We start from the raw sequence: 16,273 nt of genomic DNA, 5'->3' as shown, positions 1-16,273 counted from the left end.
TTAACCCTCAACTCTAATTAAATTAATTTTTCCTTAAAACACTAAAACCTTAAACCACTAAAACCCTGATCCTAAAATAATCAAAAACTTTAATCATAAAAACCTTAAACCCTAATTTAGTTAAGTTTTTTATTTTCATAGTTAATTTAATTAATTAACCATCAACTCTAATTAAATTAATTTTTCCTTAAAAACACTAAAATCCAAAACCACTAAAACCCTGATCCTAAAACAATCAAAATCCCTAACCTTAAAAACCTTAAACCCTAATTTAATTTATTTTTTATTTTCATAGTTAATTTAATTAATTAACCCTTAACTCTAATTAAATTAATTTTTCCTTTAAAAACACAAAATTCTAAACCACTAAAACCTCAATCCTAAAACAATCAAAAACCTTAACCTTAAAAACCCTAAACCCTAATTTAATTATTTTTTTATTTTTATAGTTAATTTAATTAATTAACCTTCAATTTTAATTAAATTAATTTTTTCTTAAAAAATACTAAAACTCTAAACCTTAAAAATTCTAACACTAAAAAAAAAGACAAAACGCTCTCTCAAAGAAACATTTTATTGACACATACCCTGACTTCACGCTGATGTGGATGCGCTTTCGAGAAAAATAATCATTTTCTGCAAATAGTGAAAAAGTCGGACCATTCATAAATAACGAAATAAAAGAGTTTTTTATTTTTTTAGAGTTTTGAAGTCTACGAGAAAAGTGTTGGGAGAATGGATGATGAAATAATTACGCAAGGCATGGCGTGTGTTGTTGTTTTCCAATGCTATATATAATAATAATAATCATTCTTTCCAAACAGGGATGATTCCTTGAGCTGCCAAACGCTTTTCAACCCAGAAAACTACATGCTTCGCTGTGATTTTCTTCTCATCAACCAGGAAAGGCTCCACGGTGCTTGCTCCCCACCCATATGAACACAATGAAAAGCCCTTTGGACCTTTTTCAAAAACAATGTCAGCCATCATTCAATTTCAGAGGACCTGCTGAGTTTGTCATATACTGTTCATACCTGTAAGTTCTTCATTAGGGAAGAAAGCCCAGAAGGAATAAGGCCACCCATTCTTCAGAAATGAACCTTCCAACTGTCAAGTTCGGAATGTGAACAAGATTCATAAACCCCATCTATTATTAATAAATTAAGGAGGAAATAGAGAGACAAAACCTTGTTGTCTTGGAAAGAGAGTTGGATTTGAGAGAGATGATGTTGGGATTCAAGTATTGTTTTCAATGGAGGAACAACATCCTCCCACATCAACTCCGGGGCAGTGACTTTGCTGCTGGTTTGGGGCGCTTGCCTTCCTCCTTATTCTCAGCGGTGGCTAATACCAAATGGAAACACTTTTTAAAGCAAACTCGCGACTCCAAAAGATGAGCTTTGCTTATGGACAAAAGTAGCTCTATGTCACACCACTTAGAATGGAGAAACCTACTCACTCACTTGTAGGAGTTGACGATTCTTGAACAGCAGAACAGGTAACACATCCACGAGAAGGAATCAATTTACTCATCAAGTTACACACCAATGGTTCAACATGCATGCATATAAGACTAGAACCGGAGTAGTAGCTATACAAAACAATATATTTAACAATTCCCAAGAAGAAGCTCTTGAGTTGTACTAATTTTAAAATTTAATTGGTTATTCCGAAAATATGAAACTCTTTCGTTTTCAACTGTGAATTTGAACTTGATGATGCTATACAGAGAAAGTAAATAATCTTCACAGCAAACAGAGAGTTTGTACCTATTATCTATGACTGGAAATGAAAATTGTAGCTATATACAAGATAAATTTACCATTGATAGTGTGCAGGAGAAAGAAGAGTAGGTGGCTCTGGAATTCCATCTAAGGTATGAAGATGATGATGGAAAGCTCGACAACCCAACTTCTCTCGTCCCCACTATAGCCATTTTAATACTATCACTCCACACGACAGGATGAACCTCTTTACCTACTTCCAATTTTTGTTATTTTCCTTCAACCATCAAACATTTTTGAGGCAAAGGCAGAGGCAGAAAAGATTGATTAGCATTCAATAGAAGAGAAGAGCAAAGCTCTCCGATCCACAAGTAGTTTAGGAGAATATATGCCACTGATTTCCTCAATTTTCCTTCTCTGAAAAACGATAGAGATACTATTTATTTTCCTACTGGGATAAGCTTAAATAAAAAATAAATAGGACGAATATAGTGGTCCAAATACCACAAACAATCTTAGGAATGAAAATAAAAAAGAGGAAAAATAGCAATGGCTCTTTCCTTTACAATTTGGTAGGAAAAAATGGCATATTAGCAAATGTTTTCAATAATCCAACCAACCAAACTATTTTGTTTTAATAACATAAAATTTAATCCAGACTTCTAATTTATAAAATACATTTAAGCCTACCTATGTATTTTAGGTTGTTAATTATACTATGCTATTATTTTACAGATGTATTTACCATACCATCTTAGTTGATCCCGCAGCAGTTGACTGAAACGGAATTCGCAGTCTCCAAAACCAAAAAAGTTGGCTCAAGGTGCATCAAATTATAGCTTTATCCAATGCGAGTGTTAACACGTGACAATGTTTTTCTTCAAATGAAAGTAAGTATGCAAAATTTTTATTTAGTTATTCATTTATGTTTTGAAAAAGAAGTTATGCATTCAAACAGTCGAATATGAATAATTAAAATTAAACGATAGAATTTTTAAAAAAATAATTTCCTTAACAAGAGACCAAAAGAAACAAGAAAAAGGAGGATATATACGAACCACCTCAACAATCATACACTATACCATGATATTTGTTTTACAGCCATATTTGCCAATTTATATTTGTATTATAAAAAGAATAAACACAAAATACCCCTCATCTTATGCATATGGGGCGGATGATTTTAACTGATTGATTCGCTGAATTATATAACTTTCCATAGCCACAAGCTGGATGAAGCTTAATATACACCAACCTGATCCAAATAACAGTACTGCACCCTCTCACGTAACCCTCCCATGTTTTTCAAGCAGCGCCGGGCCGATGACAAGCTTTAACTGCTCATTAATGGTTCATCAAACCAAAGCAGACAGCAGCAGATAGAACAGTCATGTGTTCCACTCCAAGGCACAGTGTAAAACCATGAATTTGATTGGCTATATAACCCAAGAATCGAAGGTCAGAACAGCTCCTCTGAATTGAACTTGTTCCAGGCTTCCTGTTTTAAATGGAAACAAAATGAAGCTATCTGAGAAAGAAAACTAAATGAAGGACCTATGCAAGATAGCATCATAAAAATGGAAATCAGTATAATTAAAGGCTCTAATACTAAAATGGCACAACAAGCATGAAGTGCTTCAGTCAAAAGATTTACCAAGTACCTTAAGCAAGTCAAACACCTTCTCTGCAACGTATTTCTGTTGAAGATTGGCACCTTTTTGCTGGACTTTATCGGGATGGATGCAAAGTGTTGCCTTTCTGTAAGCCTTTTTAACTGCAGCACCCATAATCAAATCCGTCAAAGAAACAGGCTGCCAACCACATTCGGGCCAAAGGACCTAATATCAAACAGGTTCAAGAGACAAATTAGTTAAATCAGTAACCAAATAAAATTTGTACTACAACACATTCAAATAAACAAAATGATGAAGAGAAACAACCATGAAAATTTCATAAGGTCCCTTTCCATTCACTTTAAAAGGACCTCTTGTCAATATCATAGCAGTGGTCATCACAATCAATCTAATCAAACCTTCAGATGAATGTTGGCATAGGTAAGTTCAAGAACCTGTGATGCATGTATCCTACATGATTGTGTATTAGATGCTTACACCAAGTTCAACATCCACCTACACTGGCTCATTTGGTAGCAAGCAAAGAACAGGGATGCCACATGTTATGTAGCTCAACCATTAGATTAAAAACTTTTTCCTTCCTTAATCCTTTCTTACCTTCCTACCATACCTTACAGTGGTTCAAGAAACTATAATGCCCACTAAATAATTGCATGCATGTCACAACAGTAGTTCCTTGACTGAAAGAATGAAACTGTGAGAGCTAGCTGGTGAACATCATGTAAGGGAAGAAGCTCTAAAGACATACTTTTATGCCTTTTAGTCCTTAATTCTAAAAGCCTGCTAGATCACAAGTCTAAGCTAACAAAATGGCCGCTGGACAACTTTCCAGCCCTGTCTCCTTTTCAAGTTTGAATTCTACTTAAAATCAGCATCAGATGTTACAGAACATCCATCAGACATAACAGCAATGCAGTGAATGTAAAAGAGTTGGGCAACTTAAATAGGAGATTATCAAAAAGCTTAGAGTTAAATTTCAAGGAGTTTCTTATGTTTGAATCCCTCTCGCTCAGTCTTCCTTCAACAATGTATCTCATACTTTGCTTTGAAGTCCTCTACTGCTTGTATGAAGCATCTCAAAAATGTAGTACATCAGACAGTGGGCAATAAAATGAGAACTGTGCAAGATATATAGCCAAAAAAAGGGGGGAAAAAAAAAAAAAGGAAAGAAAGACAGCTGGTTCCTACATAAAATACTATGCAAGAGAGGACAAAGAAGATTAAATGGTTGTAATAAGTTATAACACACATATTGCAATGTTGACAGCAGAGCACGCAAATTTCCCTCTTTTCCAGCAGCCCATCTCTTGATTTCAACATCTAGTGTTTCAGAAATTCTCTGAAATAAGATCATAGATCAATATTAGACAAACAATAACTAAAATAAACTTTTGCAGACATGTGCACGTAGGTACAGAAACTTGTAAATTCCAGACATATATTATACAAAATGCTTTCATGACAGAATAGTTTTTCACCACAGTATGTATTATTCTACATTCAATACTTGAGCCAATCAAATCCAAATTAACATAACATTCGGGTGCAAGACTAGTTGGGCATGTTAAAAAAACCTAAAGTTTCATATTTGACATTATTCCTCAGTCCTAAGGCATCTCACTGGTGATACCGGGGGTTATGAATTGAGACAAAAATACGGACCAAGTTTCAATTTATTATATATAACATTATCAGGAGTCTCCACATAATTATGTTAAAGGATCAAGAACCAAGTTAATCTTCATTTTTCCTCATGTAAGTTTTATCCAGAGCCAAAGCAACCGATTTCCTTTGTATATATTAGTAATTTAGTACAATCCTTTCAAAAAAAGGTTAGTAGATTAGTACAAAGAATAAGTAAATGTGTAACCTGCCCTAGAGTTAACTTTATAAACCCTGACCTTAAAGAAGGCAGAGTGAAGTGAAGAGCAATCAAATGTGCCATTGTGTAATGTATATGATATGAAGGCTGGGGTCAGGAGAAAAAAGTCATTTAGGTTGGATCACATTGAAAAGTAAACTCCAACAAAAAGCCCACTCAAAAAATAAAAAGACGACGAAAAAGAATAGAATGAACAAAAGTAAAAAGAAAAAGAATGTTCACTGCATCTGCTTACATGTCTCTCAGCCTGCTCCCTTTGCACTTGAAGGTCCCGATGATTTTTCTCAGCCAGTGCTTTTGCCTGGATACAAGAACTCAATAGTAAAAGAGAGCTAGCAAGCAGTTTATAAGTTATAACAGGACAAGAGAGAAAACATAACTAAATCATGCAACAAAGAATACATACCGCGCGCTCCTGAGTTCTTTGCTGGCGTTCCAACCTGGCTCTTCGCCTTTCTTCAGTTTCCCCATCAACCTCTTGGAACTCCCCAAATGAGGATGCAGCAGCTTTAGCAAGAGGAGGAGTTTGGTCAGTTATCAACTATGAAGAAGAACATATATAAAACATTACAGATTCACAAAGATCATTACATCTCAAGTTTGCAAGTACCTCCAAAAATAGAGCTGAGATCATCAACAATATTTGCACTTGAAGAAGCTTTCCTCATGCTAGATGAGGATCCGGCAGATGTTCCCCTAGCTACTTCAGGCCCTCCCTTATTTTGTCCATCAAACAGGGGATCCTGCAAAAGCAAAAGGTTGGGTTAGAAACTGGACAGACTGATACTACAACACAAAGCAGAAGCTGAATACAGTATGACATTCTTATAGTCTTACAGAAGAGTTAGTTCTTGGTCTTGGAGCACTGCTTGGTCGAGAACCCATACTAAAGAAGGATTCAAGATCATTGTCATTATTTTGCTGGCTTGCCCTTGCAGAAGCAGCTGCTCTTTCTCGAGCCTCAGCAGCAGCCTTCTCTGCAGCAGCTCTTTCAGCTCTAAGCTTTGCTTCAGCTCTTTCAGCCTTCTCTTGAGCTTCCTTCTCTTTTGCTTCCCTTTCTCTCGCTTCCGCAGCAGCTCTTTCAGCTCTTTCTCTTGCCTCAGCTGCTGCTCTTTGACGGGCTTCAGCTTGTGCTCTCTGCACTGCAGCCCTTTCGGCACGTTCTCGAGCTTCAGCAGCTGCCTTTTCAACTGCAGCCCTTTCAGCTCTCACACGAGCTTCAGCTGCTGCTCTTTCACGAGCTTCTCTAGTAGCCCTTTGAACAGCTTGTCTGGCCCTTTCCTGTTCCCTCTCTTTCTCAAGCCTTCTTTGTTCTCTCTCTTTCTCCTCCCTTTCCCTCTCCAATTCATATCTCCGTTGCTGTCTCTCTTCCTCCTCCCTTTCCCTTTGTTGCTTCTCACGCTCCAATCTCTCGTGCTTTTCTCTAGCTTCTCTACCCAAAGCATCTTGCATAGCTCTCTCATCTTTATCCATTACACCAGCCTCTTTATTTCTTGCAGCCTTCAAATTCTCTCTCTCCCTCATTTCCTTTGCATGCCTAAATTTAGCCTCTGCTCTATCCATTGCCTCTTTCATCGCAGCAGCAGAAGCTACAGCAGCAGAGTTGGTCCCAAAATCATCACCAGAAAAATCTTCAGCATGGTCCACATTATTCCAGGCCCTACCCATTGCAAAATCTTCTAGTTCATCAACTTGAGATGCAACAGAGCTGCCTGCAGCAGCACGAGTTGAATGAGGGGTGTCTTTGTACTGAGCTGAATTTGGGAAAGAAGAATTGTCATTGATCTTCTTTTTTGCATTAGAGGAAAAAAATGAGCCTGTCGCTGATTTTGAAACTCGTGGTGGTCTTGGAGGTGGTGGTCTTGAAGGGGGTGGGGCACTAGTAGGTAGGGTAAAGAGAGGAACCTCTGACACAGTGAGCCACACATCTTCAGATGTGTCAAAGTTCTCTTCAGATCTTGGAGTTGCATTTACCTGGGAGCTAGTGTCGTTAGAACCAAAATTTGAGTAAGGAGGAGGGCTAGCAGTGTGATGAACAGAGCTATGAAAATCAGTTGACATACTAGGCATGTCAAACACAGGTTGCTGAGATTCAGGAAAATTTTCTGTAGAAGGCATCCTTTTCTTAGTATAGTGCTCAAAATCTTCATCATTTGGCTCTTTACTAGCAGGAGTTTGCAATCCACTCGCTGTTCTTAAAGGGTTCCTATCCATTCCTCTCTTATTGATCTCAGTTGACAGAGGCACAGATTTTCCAAGACCTTCAAGAGGATCTATATCATCAAATAGTCCCTCATTTACAGATGACACTCCAGACTTCCCAGATCCATTCAGCTTAGTTATTTCTTCCAAAGGGTCCACAAACAGCCCTGAGGATGAATCTACTGTGTCTGATGTGGATTCAAAGACATGAAAAGGATTCTCCATGACATTAGAGCCAGTCTTGCTTGAATTAGAGGTCGGTTTCTGGGGGGCAGCATCTGATGTTGACCTGTCCAAAGAATGGAGAATGACATCAGCTAATATTTATATGGTATTAGCTAAGTCTTATTAAGAAAAAAAGACAAATATAGAGTCTAAACTCTAAAGTAAGTTTAGAGTCCAAAGATACATATCTCAAGCTTCATACAATATGTTTAGAGTTCAAATGTACCATAAACATAAGTAGTCCTTTTACTGCCTTTCTTCACACTAAGCTAGCAGTGACATGCACAAAGAGTTTCAAATTAAACTAAACACAATTGTAATTGCAAATTTGTAAAAAGTTTTTACATGTTTGGTCCACTTACCTCTGGCATAGTGGCCACATCTAACACATTGGCAATTTACAGTAAAAGCCTCATCCTTTTTCTAAATTCTACCCATCAAATGACTTAAAAACTAAAAAATGTTCATAAATCTCACAAGAAAAATTTCGAAGTCTCTGGCATTACCTATTGCTATTGTCCTATTCTAACAAACCTTGGATAACCAACATGATACCTACCCAATCCAGCCTAATAATGAATTCCACCGAGCAACTTTGGCACCTTAAATGAGCAAGTAGAAAAAAACAGAAGATGACAATCATTCCTGTACCAACAAAAATATTGCAGAGGCTAGCAGGACGAAGTAGGACTAGTAAAGCTACATCTGTATTCATGTGAAATTTCTAATAAAATGTTATATTCAAGCAAGTGTGAGCCTGGTTTGACAATAAAGAGGCATTAATTGACAAATAGGTCTAGCTATTCAAGTAACCTAAGTAAATTTTTGCAAGTAAGTTGCCGTCTTTAGTATCTAACATTTTTGGACAAATGGCTAACTTGTCAATATTTAGAACAGACAACCAGTAAAACATAACCTTGATCAGTGCACTTACAGAAAAAAGCACTAAAATCTTAACCACATCCGCTTAATAAAAAACTGGGCTTAAGAATACTAATTTCATTGAAATATTTTCCCCATTATTAGCTAACTGCTGATATCTAAGCTGCCAATATCACAACCAAATCCCAGAAACTGCAGACTTAAATGCGAAGCACATTTATGCAAAATACCATAAATCGGAAAACTCTAAAATAAAAAAAGAACATACAACATAGAAGTGTACAATATTTATTTATATAAAACCCAAGCCTTATAACCAGTAAATTACCTCGCCGATGCGGGAGAGCTACTCCGACCAAAACCAGGAAGCAAATCGTCAAAAAGAGGCGCGTCTTTCTCCGCTTTCATTTTTTCGCTCTTCGTCTTCGTCTCAGACTCTTTACTCCCTAAATTCCCAAGCAGATCATCAAACGGCGAGCTGCCTGGGGACTTGTCCCTTGAGCGAGACGTAGACTGGGAGATCCCGAAAACGTTGTCGTACTTAGCAGCCGAGGCTGATGAAGAGCTCTTGACCCCGGGTAATCCATCGAAAAGGTCATCATCGTAAACAGGCTTGTCAAAAACCGGCGGCTTAGAGTCCTTGAAAAATGAGTCGTAATCGTGCGACGACGTTTGCTCAGCTGTGGCTCGCGACTCCGAGGAGTATTTTGGGGGCCCACCATAGAAGTCGTTAAACATGAGCCCGTCGCGATCCTGATCGTCGAAAATGGAATTGGAGAATGATCTGTCGTTGCCGTATGAGGACCGGGTAAAATCGGATCGAAACCCGTAATTGGTACCAGATGAAGGATTTCTAGGAGGTGCCATCGGGGCTGACTTGCCTTGGGGTTTGATCCCAAAATCTTTGGCCAGTAAACCTGGAAAATCATCCATTTCGAATCGGATTCTAGTATTAAACCGCCTGGTTTTATCTAATTTCCTCGCTGATTTGCCGAATCGATTTCGCCCCTAAATTTCTGAGGAAGTTCAGATCTGAGAAGCAACAAGAAGAACAAAAATGGAGGGTGAGGACTTAATTATCAAATAATTTTGAGCAAATTAATGAAAATAATAATTATTTAATTATGATTATTTTGGATTTGAAAATATTTATATGTGGGAGAAAAATGGAGGGAGGCAATAATTTGCGTTTCCGGATTTTTATTTTATTTTATTTTTCCCCGTTTCTCTATGCTTCCTTTTTCCTTCCCCTTGTTTCAGGGCTAGAGTATAACAGCTTCTTTACTCTCTCTTAACGATAATCTATTAAAATAATTATTTTATTTATAATAGTTTATATTTTAATTATTTATATTTAAAATATTATATTTTAGTTACTTATATTAAAATATTATTATATTTTAGTCACTACATCATTAATTATCATTAATAATATAATGATAAGTTAAGGTGACACGTTAAATTATTATTTTTAAACAAAAATTTAAGTTAAACTATGCAGTTGGCCTTCTATTTTTTTTATTTTGAGCAATTTAATTTTTTATGTTATTTTAACTTTCCTTTTTTAAACTTTTCTACTTCTTCTTTTGTTTTCCTCCTTTCTTTATCTTTTTTAACATAATTTTTCTATATTTTCTATTTGTTAAAATCTTTTTATGTTTATGAAAAAAGAAAAAGGCAAAAGCTGAAACCAGAATAAAACTTGATTTGTATATTCTTACCCCACAATTACAAACCTTCATCTTCCATCATTAATTTAATAAACCAATTTGGATCTCTCAATGACCTAGTCCACAAGCTTGCTTCACTCGAAGACCTCGTCAGTCGTTATTTATGACAATCTACCATTAACAATGTTTTCCGAACCTGTTCCCTTAACCTCCTAACCAACCCCACGACCACCTTATCTATCTTACCTACAACATTCTCGTCCTCTTGAAACTATGTTGTTTCACGAATTCTTCAAATAAGCTCTACACTTTTAATGACTAACGACCACCATACAAAACTTACCATCATCTTTACCCAAACTAGATTGGTTTCATGCTCCCTTTCTCTCTTTGGTTCATCCATGCTCAACTTCCAATCAAGCTTGCTTGGAAATATGTAAGAAGGGTTAGATCAATTTTATTGTTTGTTTAATTTTATTTATCAGAAAATAAAATAAAAGGCAAGAAATAATCTACACAATTCTGTAAAAGCTTGGAAACGAAAAAAATATTTTGAATATAAAGAATTCAATTTATGTTTAGATTTGATTAAGGATATAATTTTTATATTGATTAGTTAGATTCAATTTTAGTTTCAAAATTAGGTTATATTCAAATCAAATTTTGATTAAGAATGATTGATATTTGGTTTTGAGTGAAATTCAATTTAGGAATCATGTGAGAGAACCAAAAACTTGATTTATTTGGTGGGTAAAGATTATGTTTCTGCAATGAAGAATATGAGAAGTGAGAAAAATAAGGGGAAGAAGAAAAGGAAAATAAAGAAAAAAAATTAAATTATTTAAAAAATAAAGCTATGGGGACTAGTTTTAACAATTAGAATACATAGAAAAACCACGTTAAAAGAAATGGAGGGAGGAAAAAAGAGAGAGAAGAAAAAGAGAAAGGAAAAGAAAGAAAAGTTCAAGTAACATAAAAGAAAAAAAAATTACTTAAAAAAAATATAAGGGCCAATTGTATTGTTTAACCTAAAATTTTCATTTGAAATGATGATTTAACATGCTACGTCACTGTAACACTCGGAGACTAAAATATTACAACATGATAACGTTATTGACTAAAAAACGTAACATTTCAAACATAAGTTACTAAAATATAACGTGAATCAAATAAAAGTAACTATTTTAATAGTTTACTTTTTTTTTTCCTTCTTATAAATGACTTTAAAGAAAAAGAAAATAAAAAAATGGAATGGTTGGTTTGGAAAATTTCATTTTGGTGCAGTTTTCTTTAGTTGTTTAGCGGTAGAAACCTGGAATCAATTTTTATATTTCTATACAAACGCACTAAAGTTTTGAATCTTTATTATTTTTACCACGCAAATTCCGAATGTTGTGATCAAGGAATTATCAAAACCAAATGGTTTGCTTGACCATAACATATATATAAAAGCACTTTTTTTTTTTTTACGAAAGTGATTAAGGCTAATTCTGTCTGAATGCCCCAAATATACTCATCAATTATGGGCCACTTTTTGAACATATCATTGGACCACTCCAATTAATTGCTTTAGCTTTCAATTTTCATTTTTAAGATATATTTGCACATCTAAAACATTAAAATTTCTTATAATTACTATCTACTCTAACAAACCTAAAGCTCCAAACTTTATCATTTTATTATTCTTATAATAAATTAATACTTTTTTACATTTTAACTATATGCTTTTTAATAAGAATAGTAGTAAAGGAAGATTGGATCCTGCCATCTCTTCATTTTAATCCTTCAACCAACATTTTTGTTTTTCCAAAAATATTTTACTCCATTATTACTGCCATTTAACAAAGAGCCCCAGAGAGAGGGTAAATTAGAAAGAAAAAAAATAAAGCTAATTACATATTTAGGCTAATTTCCCCTAAATGAAGGAGAATAAATCGATTTTGGAGAGAAATAGAAAATATTTAACATGCAAAGCAGTAAATTACATAGAGAAAGGAAATAAGAGAATAAATCTATTTCAATGTTGATTTGCGCGCAAAAACTGGATTTCATTTAACAATCTAAAGATAATTCTGATTGCAATTGAAAATAAAAAAGAAATAAATAAAATAACTACTTAATTAAAGGCTTGGATCAAAATCGAATCCAAGGTAAACAAAGAACAAAATTATGATTATAACATAAAAAAGATTAAATTGAAATAAAAGAAAAACTAAAAATAAAAACTTAAGCCTAAATTAAATGGCTCAGTTGGCCAAGCCCCTCAAAGTAAGGCTAAATATTCCTATTTATAGTAAAAAATGTCTAACATAATTAGGTTAATTATGACCTTCAAAACTGATAATTATTTATTATGCAAACTAAAACACCCTTGATTAAATTATGCTGATTCGTCACCTGGTGTCGTGACACTACCTTTCGAGTCTGAATTCTTTGGCTTCGAAGTTCGGTGTTGTGATACCACAACCCGATGTTGCGATGCTGCCTTTGTCCTTTGTGTTCTCAACTTGAAATCAGTGTTTTGCACGGTCGAGTAGCTCGTTAGTTCATTTCTAGGTCCGTATAGGTCCATTAGGTCATCATATGGCTAAAAATTGCATAAAAACGTTTATTTTGCAAAAATTAAAATTAACTTACTAAAAAGTAAAAACGTAATAAAAACATGTAAGAGAGCTAGAAAACAAGCTCGTTAAGTGCCGAAAAGACTTTAATTTGCCACAACAATTGTGACAGATCATTGATCCATCCCCACTCGTAATGTAACGTCTCAAATTTTTCGGTATAATAAGTGACATTATTCTAGAAACCGCTACAATAAATTTTTGAGAAAAAAATTGATAATGAGACAATAAATATAATATTTTAAAGGTATTATAAGGATTTTTTTGTTGGAAAACAATAAAGTAGAATTTGGATATGAAAATGTGGAAAAAACATTAACTTGTAAATTTAGAAAAGATAAGGACAATAGTGTAATTTGACCAAATTAAGGAAAATAAAAGTTAATGTGTGGTGTGCCTTGCATTTATCAGATATTTTGCATACATTTATTGGAGATAGACATGCGACGTCGCGACGAGAAGAGTTGTGACGTCGCAATGAGGGGAATTGTGACGTCGCAACGATATCTTACCTAATGCAGCCACATTTTAGACTCCAAGCGGAACTTCATCTCCCAGTTGAATTTTGAATACTTTAGAGATACTTTAGTCATTTTAGCCCTTCTATCTCCGCATATTCAAAGGGGCCGTTGTATCGATGTTTTGATAAGCCAATTAGCAATGTTTTTCTTCGAGGGCGACAAGATGTCGTTGCATATGAGTTTAAGAGAGTTTTCATGGTAACTATAGAAAGAAACTTGCTCCCAAGTTAGAGCTTTGTTTTCAAGTTTTGGGTTTGTACGTTTAGTACATTTGGATTTATTTTCTCCATATTGTACTCTCGTTTGTTTACTTATTTATTAAAAAGCTAAAGCTTCTTTTGCCGATGGTCTTTATCCTCTCCGGAGGAGTTTTCCATGTAAATATTTGTGTGTTTGATCTTTTCTGTTTTATTTGTTCGTTGCTTATATGGGTCAATCCCCAACAAATTTAAATGGCTGGGATGTTAAAAATGATGTTATATGGCTTTTTTTATTTGCATTGCCTATACCAATCAAAAGCTCTATTTCCCTTTCTCTTCTGCAGTCCAATTTTTTTTCCATAAAACAGCTTTGGACATCATGAATTTTTAAACTAAAATTCAAACAATATTTTTCTCCGATCTTCAGCATTAACTATTAGATCGACTTGCATCTAGTGTATATTGTTGTGCTTGTTCATGGGTACTAGTCCACTGTAACAATCATCAAATCGTTGCTTAAAGCTCGCTGACAGAACTTTTTATTTATTTTAAAAATAAAAACTTAACAATCTTATAACAGTCCAAATTTCAGCGATGTCGAAAATAGTGGTTCGAGACCACCAAATCCGAAAAATGAACTCGTAGATTATATTATTTAATATTTATGAGCTAAATGTAGCTTTTAAAAGATATTTGAAATAGTAAATTGTGTTTTATAAAGATTTATTTGGTCAAGAAATTGAGAAAAAAAGTATCGAGATCTCGGTGTTATAAACTGAGCCATAAATTTTTTTATAAATATTTACAGAGTGTCAATAAGGTAGTATTAAAGTTTCGTTAGAAAATTTTGACGTTTGGGTGATTAATTAAATAAAAATGACTAAATTGAAAAAGGTGTAAAAGTTGCTAGAAGGATTAACTAGCTCAATTATCAAATGAGAAAGGACCTAAAGTGCAAATAAGCCCAAAAGAGATATTTTGGGCGACAATAGCTGAGAAAAATCAGGAAATGGGTGAAATAAGGGCAAAATTGAAAAATTACCAAAATTAGCTAAATAAAAATGGGACCAAATTGGAATATCTAGAATTTTCTTCATTTTCTCTTTATTTTCATCAGCTGAAAAACAGTCATGGAAGAGGGTTCAAGCTGGTTTTCATACTCTAGCTTCATGTAAGTTTAATTCTTGTTTTCTCCTTGAAATTTCTAAGATTTTGGACTTTTACAATTGGGTCCAACTTACTATGTCATTAGTTTTTGATTCCATGGCTAATTTTTAAAGTTGTTATGGATGAGTGTTGGAAGCATATGATGAATAAATATAGAATTGAAGCTTTAATTTTGATATATGATGATTTTATCAAGTAAAATTGATGGAATTTGATTTTAGGACCTAATTATGAAAGAGTTTGGAATTAAGGTCTAGTGCTAAAGTTCTGATTTTCAAGGGTTATGAAGTAGTTTAAAATGATAGACTAAAGTATTAATTGAGAAAAATTAGCTCAATTGAGGGGTTAATTGAGCAAGGACTAAATTGTATGAACTGTGAAATTTGGGGTAAAATGGAAATCAACATTTTGCATTAAAACTATTTTGGACAGCAGCAGTAGTCTAACTTTGAAAAATCACCAAAAATTGTAGAAATCGAATGAAAGGATGAATAAAATATTAAATTAAATCTTATTGAATCTAGTCTCTTATAGAAGAAACGATGTAAGCAATGGAATTGTAGAATATTTAGGCATATATTCCGATACATATTAATTGCATATAGTCACATAAAATTCCATTTAAATGCAATTTATAATAATTTGCATAGCATCCACATACTCGTTTAGGCATACATCACATTACACATATATACAATTTTTAAAATAATTTGGCACTAGGGCTATGAAACATAAAAGTGAGCTCTATTTTCACTCATCGGATATACTGATCTGCAACACACCATACGTAGACTCATAGAGTCGAACATATCCTATAAGTGTAGCTTATAGCTAGCACTTTCTAACCCACCAAACACACATATCTCGGTGAATGGAGCTTAGCTCCCATTCCCTTATATTTCAAAAAACTATCACTGGGCTCAAATCCCCAAATATCACAACACATATAAGTGATTACTCACAATCCGATGACATGCCAACTAAATCCAACAGTCTCATCAAGTCACAAGGCCAAAATATTCATACTGTCATCAAATATTACTTTACTGATTATTCATACATATTCTCTGCATAACCATATCATTTGCACATTATACATACTGTCATATGGCATGTATAACATACCCTTATATTTGTTGTCACAACAGTCATCACAACATGTTCATATTTTGTCACATCATAACTCTCTTTATCACAATTCATAAACATATTTATGACAATGATTTTGGGTTCCCCTGTTCTGACTTTGGAAAATCATCAAAAATTGAAAAAAAAACAATTAGAGGCTTAAATTTATATGTTTAGAATCCTGAATGAGTCTATTTTCAATAGAAACTAACGAGAACATTATTCGAATCCCGTACAAGGAGATAATTAATTTTTAGTGAAGAAGGATTGGAACTATCAGACAGCAAAATAGGGGTGATTTTAAAGAATAAACTGTACTTATTAGCTAAACCAAAAATTCTGAAAATTTTATAGTAAGAAGATATATAAGTCTAGTTTCAGGGAAAATTAGCGGATCTTAATTTGGAGCTCCATAGC

General features: G+C 34.2%; 1 protein-coding gene and 1 pseudogene across 1 annotated transcript; both read right to left on the bottom strand.

The window, feature by feature from the left end:
- Positions 1-662: 662 nt before the first annotated feature.
- Positions 663-1,936, bottom strand: LOC108486101 (uncharacterized; annotated as a pseudogene).
- Positions 1,937-2,715: 779 nt separating this feature from the next.
- Positions 2,716-9,849, bottom strand: LOC108454296 (auxilin-related protein 2-like). The gene is made up of 8 exons (XM_017752715.2): positions 8,878-9,849; positions 6,078-7,731; positions 5,851-5,983; positions 5,647-5,747; positions 5,476-5,541; positions 4,608-4,697; positions 3,386-3,562; positions 2,716-3,222 (listed from the first exon to the last, which is right to left on the bottom strand). Exons 1-8 carry the CDS (start codon positions 9,480-9,482, stop codon positions 3,184-3,186), a joined length of 2,865 nt encoding a protein of 954 aa, XP_017608204.1. The 5' UTR covers positions 9,483-9,849; the 3' UTR covers positions 2,716-3,183.
- Positions 9,850-16,273: the final 6,424 nt, after the last annotated feature.

Source organism: Gossypium arboreum, chromosome 7 (assembly GCF_025698485.1).
Source record: "Gossypium arboreum isolate Shixiya-1 chromosome 7, ASM2569848v2, whole genome shotgun sequence".
Taxonomy (NCBI): domain Eukaryota; kingdom Viridiplantae; phylum Streptophyta; class Magnoliopsida; order Malvales; family Malvaceae; genus Gossypium; species Gossypium arboreum.
This window is presented reverse-complemented; position numbering and strand designations above follow the sequence as displayed.